General features: G+C 47.0%; 1 protein-coding gene across 1 annotated transcript in view; it reads left to right on the top strand.

Moving 5' to 3' along the window:
- The window catches only part of CALM1 (calmodulin 1 (phosphorylase kinase, delta)), a 7,723-nt gene extending 1,104 nt beyond the window's left edge, over positions 1-6,619 (top strand). The window contains exons 2-6 of the mRNA XM_006879121.1: positions 1,877-1,907; positions 2,802-2,945; positions 5,798-5,904; positions 6,264-6,399; positions 6,570-6,619. Of these exons, the coding sequence (XP_006879183.1) occupies positions 1,877-1,907; positions 2,802-2,945; positions 5,798-5,904; positions 6,264-6,399; positions 6,570-6,598 (447 nt within the window). The 3' untranslated portion in view covers positions 6,599-6,619. The remainder of the gene's footprint in view (positions 1-1,876; positions 1,908-2,801; positions 2,946-5,797; positions 5,905-6,263; positions 6,400-6,569) is intronic.

Here is a 6,619-nt window from a genome sequence, read left to right as displayed (position 1 = left end):
CGCGGGGAGCGGCAGCGGGTGGGAGGTGGGGGCGCGCCTGGCTCCCCGCCTGCATCGGGGCCGCCGCGGTGGCAGGAGGAGTAGGGGCTCCTGCCGGCCGAGGAGGCGCGGGGTCCCCCCAATGCGCTCTGGGGACGCCTCGCCTTCCCACCTCCTCTGCGCTCGGGGCGCGCACCCCTTTGGGTCACCGCTCCTCGCTCCTTCTGTGCGCAGGGAGATGCCCTCCACGGTTTCCGCTTTCTCTGCAGCTTCTCGATGGCCAGATGTGGCCACGCTCCTGGCTGGGTGGGTGTTCGGCTGACATCACCCGCAGAGCTTTATGGCTTTGCAGGGTGGGGTGGGGTCATGGCTCCCAGCTGGGGTTACTCTAGCACCTTTGCCCTCGAAGCCAGCACGGTTGGGGTTGGGGGGAGGGGGTTCGTCGAGGAAGGGGGACGCAGAGGTGGGGTGTTCTACCCAGTAAAGTGACAGTTTTCTCTTGTGAGGCGTGGCAGCGCTTCCTGTTGTACAAGACAGACATCTCTTTGGCGTTACATAAATCATCGTGTCTAGTATGATTGAAAGAAAAGCAGTGTGCAGTGACTGCGATGGAAAGGAAGACTTAAGTCTTTAATTTCAAAAAAAGTTTTTCACGTCCCAGTTAATAGATTGAGGCTTCTATTCTTAATGTGAAAGTTACTATTTTCAGAGTTAGGTTGAATATAATGTCCTCCACTTTGTATTGTGTCTCGTTGTGGAACCGACTTCATTAGGCGACCTTGATTAAAAAGAAAAAAAATACTTAGAGCTTTCCTTGAGATCTCCAGTTCCCTGGCTGAAGAGACACAGGTTCTATGGTGCAGAGACCAAATGCAAGTGACAGTTACCTGCGTGGCCATTACAAGTGTTTGTTAAGAGCCACTCTTATGTCACCCTTACGATGCAGAGGGTCGGCAGCAGATAGTTCATCCTTTTCAGAAAAGGGCAGTGTTGTAATCGCAGAGTACATTTCGGTGCCGGGGTGGTGGTTTTTTTTTTGTTTGTTTGTTTTTGTTTTTTAAAAAAGGCTCAATTTTAAGACTTCTAGCCTCGCTTCTGCATCATAGGGTAATTTGAGCAAGGGCACTAGCCATCGCAAATGGTAGGCTTTTAACAAAGAGCTCCCTCATTTAAATGATTGGAAAGCATTTATTACATGGAAATGAAGTCGGTGGGGTAAGCCATGGCTATAGATTTCTCCCCCCTCTCCGTTTAAGTGTATCTCATAAAATGGATCTAAAAAGCCTGTTAATCCAACCCAATGCCATTACGTAACGCCCCTTTGGAGATGTGGAGTGGAGGTGGCGGCGGCAGCAGCAGCAATGCGCAAGGTGCGCTCCCAGCCTGACCCTGGACGCGATCCACAGATCCTGGTGGCCAGCCGGCCAGCTGGGGTGGCAGCACCAGGGTAGGGCTGGGTCCCTTCACGCATGCAGGTGGGGACTGCGACGGCGTTTGTGGTGCAGTAGGTGGCGCTCGCCCTCAGCGCGCCGCTGCAGCCCGCACCCCTGGGCCCGCAGCCACTAGAGGTGCAGTTTTCCCCAGTGTGCACAGACCCTCAGTAGACCTCACTGCGCCCCAGGCCCCAGAGAGAAGACCTGGGGCGCACAGGGCTGCCCCTCCCTGGACAGCCTTTGCATACGAATTGAATAAAAGATTGCCCATTATTCAGGGTTTTCTTTTCCTCTTAAGTTAAAATAGCTAAGTTTTTCTCTTTCTTTCTTTCTTTTTTATTTTATTTTAATTTTACTCCTTTTTTAGTTTGGCTTTTGAGAGTCCACAGTGTAATTGGAAAATTGTGTAAATCTCAACATTACAGCTAGGAACTGCATTGACAGCCTTTTCTCTCTCCATGTAGGCTGATCAGCTGACCGAAGAACAGATCGCTGGTAAGTGGCTGACCTCGGAGGCCAGAAACAGGTGCCCTGCTGCGTTTTGGTGATGCCTTTCCCTCGCCCTGGAGTCTAAGTCGATGTCTTTAAAAATTTGGTCATAGGAGAACAGTGGGAAATGGTCAAGTCAGGCGTTCGTCTGCCCGGCTGGTCTTTGGGTGATGGGCGTGAAAGGAAGTGAAATTAGGCATGCCTGCCCTTTGAAAGTGGGCTTGCTTACCCAAAAATGTACTTTAACAGTCTTACGCTGCAGTTCTCGTAGACACCCGTGGAAACTTGTGCTTCTTGTTCGAAGTTCAAGGAACATGTATGAGAAGTCCAATGTCATAATCTGGAGCACAAGTTCTGTTAGTTTAAATGTTAGCTTTCATTATTCCCTGGCGGACTTATTTAGAGAAAGTTTCCTCTTCTGAAATGAAAAGTGCTTTTAAAATACCATGAGGACTGTTGAGAGGTGCAGGCTACTTGGGAACGTACATCTTGATTGGCCTATTTGTGTTGCTAGGAAACAAGGAATTCTCATGGCTGTAGAAACCATGTGGCTGTCTCTAGAGAATTTCTGTAGAGAATTCCTGGGGCTCTAAGACCTTCAGAGAACATGTGGGCCACACTCCCAAATGTGAATGGACCTAAGACCTTAGCTTTCATTGGAATTGGGAGAGTACGGTGGCTTGATGGAGTTGGCCATCAGGAACAATGATTTATGGATCTTTTATGAAGGCCAGTGTGACAGGATTCCTGCTCCAGTGGTCTTTCCGTAGATGAAAAGACCAAGCGCTTGCCAGTAACTTGTCCAGCTTGGCTGGCTGGCTTTGCTGCCCAAGGGCAGCATATCTAAGGTGGCTGTACTGAGTAAAGGCATCATTCTAAAGGGTACATTTTTATTTTCAGAATTCAAGGAAGCTTTCTCCCTATTTGATAAGGATGGTGACGGCACCATCACAACAAAGGAACTTGGAACCGTCATGAGGTCACTGGGTCAGAACCCAACAGAAGCGGAATTACAGGATATGATCAATGAAGTGGATGCCGACGGTAAGGCTTTGAACTAGGATTGGGCACGGGCTTTGTGTAAGTCAAGTTCAGACGTGTTAGGAGATTATCTCAGGTCCTCAGAGCAAAGCACATGTGCAGAGAACCTTTCCGTGGTTGTCTCATGGCCACTGGCGATTAGAATAGGAAGATCCTGTCTGTTTCCTGAATCAAATGGCTGTATTGTTCCCTCCTCCTTGTGCCATGACTTACAGCTCAGTCTTTGTGAACTGGCCCACGAGTCTGCCCTAAGCCCTGTCAGGGAAGTATCAATAAGCAACTGCGGCCCTACTTCATAAAAAGCTTATTGTCTCTTAAAGGAAACCTGGTGGCACAGAGGGTAAGCTCTCGCCTGCTAACCAGAAGGCTGACAGTTTGAATCCACCACACACCCAGTCAGTGGGAGAAAGATGAGACAGCCTGCTTCAGTAAAGGTTCACAGCCTCAGAAACCCTGTGAGACTCTCTCCAGTCTTGTCACCTAAAGTAGGAATTGACTAAGGGATTATGGGTTACTGTACTTGTTTTTTTCCCCCCCCAGCACCATTTGTTGTTGAATTACTTTAAACATGGCTTATAGCAACCCTGTGAACAGAAGGCCTGAAATTCCTCTACAACTATCGACATTTCTCATAACACGAGTCCAGAACGAAGGCTGCATAGTGGAGTGGACTTGGAGGGAGTGATTGTATAACAATGAAAGAATTTTACTTTTCAAAGAGAAGAACGAATTGGAGGGAAGGAGTGAGCAGGGAGAAAAGGGAAACAATGAATGAGTGGAAATCCAAAATCGCTAAATTTTGATTAAAATGAATCATCATCATCATTGAAAAATATGCCAAAAAAAAAAATTCATAGAATTTCCGGAAGCATGTTGTTTAGGAAGTAGATAGCACATGTGTCCCATATATTTTTTGAAGATGTGGATTCCATGGGAAGTGATCAGGTGGTGACGTAATTTTAAACTTGAGACGGCGGCACGTCAGCCAGCTTGACATGCTGCAGTGCTCTATGTTCTTCGTGTGTACAGCTCCTAGAGACGCAGCTTGGTTCTGGTCCGCTGTCTTCTCTCGGAGTGGTACCTGATTTTATCGCCACTTTTCCTTAGGATCCACTGAGGAGTGGGACGGTTCTTTTGTTTCTTGGCTGGGAAGATCTTTATTGTGAAAGTCTTATGAGAAAAGACATAGTGAAGACAAAACTTGGGGCCGCATGAACACGATGGCAGAGGAAAGCAAGAGTGGGTGACTGTCTTCTCAGAGTTAAACCCCAAGGAAAGTGGGTGAAGAGCACCCGCCGATGCTAACATACGGCTGGGTACAGTGGGGGCTGTCGATGTGTTGGTGAAGGCGGTTTTGAGGCTCACACAAGGCTTGGGGGTGGGGTGTGATGGTGGTAGAGAAGGGCAAACACAATTGACAGATACACTCAGAAAGAAGCCCAAGGATTTCAACTAAGCTCTTGGGGAAAAGTTTCAGATTCAAGTGACTGCTAAATTGTGATTGGCATTAAGATTTTGGGGGGAAAGCACTGGGCTTCTCGAGTTTGATGGCTAAAATGATCCTTGATTTGGGAGCGTGGGCCCGGCACTGTTTTTGATGTATAAACCCTAGAAGCAGCCTTACTAGAAAAGTGTGTTGGCCACAGTGGGCCACCATGGGGAGTGGTGTCGGATTGAGAAGCCAGTGTTTGTACTGAATAGATGAGATAGTACACAGGGCGTCTTTTCTGAAGTGTCACTTTCCTTTTTTTTTTGTAATTTTTAATTTTTTTATTTTTTTGTGTGTGTACCGTCAAATCAGATCTGACTGGTACAGGAGGAGATTGTCCCTCCTTCCTCGGCAGAGCATCTGGTGGATTTGAACCATGCGCTTCTGGGATTGCAGTGCAGCTTCTTGCCACTAGGCTACCAGAGCTCCCCTTGAAGTGTCATAGATCATTTTCTTTTTGTCCTGTGTGAATATTAACGTTTGGAGGCTAATGAAGGACTCACCTTCAGGGACCCTTACAGTGTTTGCATTTTAAAGTGTTGGTGCAAACAACATAAGCCAAGGTTTTAGGTGTGTTCTGGTTTTGTTTCCAAGTTATTCAGGTTGCACTGTTAATCTAGTGCCTCGTCTGTGGGATTTTCCCCTCGGACTTAGTCGTAGAGAAGGAGCTGTTTGGAGTACTGGATGTGGAATAGGTTCTCCTGTCCTGGTTTGTTAAATGTTAGTGGTCTGAGCTGTGAAAACATGTGACCTCAGTGGGAAATAACAGCTGAGTTGGGAGAGAAAACAGTTCAGTGACTTAGCATTGTGTTAACAGCTGAGAAATGCCCTGGAAAAGTTTCCCGAGGCTTTATGGCCATTACGTGACGCAGTCGGTTTTTTCCCCTCAAAATCCACCTCTAAACGTTTTGGTGTGGCCACTTGTGGCCCATTTCTAGGCCACCTCAGGCCCTTAACTCTAGTAACCATGGCAGAGAAGACCCAAGGGAGCTCTCTTACTTAAGGGGGTGGGTGGGTGCGTTCTGGTGCTGCCTCCTCCTAGAATGGTCCAGCCTGCAGCCCGCTTTGGCTCTTTCTTGGCTTGTCCACCCTCATTCTACAATGATCACAAGTCCAGGGACTCTTAATTCCTTTGTTTCATTAAATGCTACTGTGGACACTGGTTTTTAGGTTGAATCTTGAGGGACTGTATGGGAAATACTGAACATTATAACCCTGTAAGAACAGCAGCACTGCATAGCTTAATCTTGAGAAAAAGAATTTGACTGTCTGAACAAGTACTTACCATCTTGTAAGGTGGCTCTACAGTTACCTTGGAAGCGTCCCTGGAGCTTAATGTTTGAGCTTTTTGTTTTTCCCATTTTAGGCAATGGCACCATTGACTTCCCAGAATTTTTGACTATGATGGCTAGAAAAATGAAAGACACAGACAGTGAAGAAGAAATCCGTGAAGCGTTCCGAGTCTTTGACAAGGTAAACCCTGCAGGGTGTATTAAAGTGGGGCTCTTTGAGCTATCTCTAACCAGTGTTAACAAGCAGACTACCTGTCTTCACTGCCTGAACCTCTGAAGTCTCACTTTCAGATATCTAGACTTTATTCTCAGTTACCTAATCGCTAGAGAAGTTTTGAGCCACGTCTCTTGCTGTGTTATCTCCATTTCCTTTCGTCTTTGAGGAGCCCTCCCGTATTTTCTGTGTTAGCTACTCAGTGGGGAGATTTCAGATCCGAGTGGATTTGGCAGTTATTTTGTGCACAGGCATAATTAAGTAACAGACTTCCCTGCCCACACGGAACCCCTGTCAGTAACCGAGGAATCGCTGATTGTTCTCAGGATGGCAATGGTTACATCAGTGCGGCAGAGCTGCGTCATGTCATGACAAACTTAGGAGAAAAACTAACAGATGAAGAAGTAGATGAAATGATCAGAGAAGCAGACATCGACGGGGATGGACAGGTCAACTATGAAGGTAACGCCCTACACGATCTCTTGAGCTCAGTTTTCATAGACTGGAGTCTGTAGAAACAAGGGGCCTCCTTTGTTAGACATCACTGGTTTGATCTTAAGCAGAGCAAACGTGTTTTTGCTCTTTCAAGCTGTTTTTGAGGATAACGGAACGTTCTGATTATTTCTTTTCAGAATTCGTACAGATGATGACTGCAAAATGAAGACCTACTTTCAACTCCTTT

The sequence above is a fragment of the Elephantulus edwardii genome, unplaced genomic scaffold (assembly GCF_000299155.1).
Source record: "Elephantulus edwardii isolate Elephantulus edwardi_28Jun2011 unplaced genomic scaffold, EleEdw1.0 scaffold00002, whole genome shotgun sequence".
NCBI classification, from domain to species: domain Eukaryota; kingdom Metazoa; phylum Chordata; class Mammalia; order Macroscelidea; family Macroscelididae; genus Elephantulus; species Elephantulus edwardii.
Note: the sequence above shows the minus strand (reverse complement) of the source record. Positions and strands in the feature narration are given on the sequence as shown.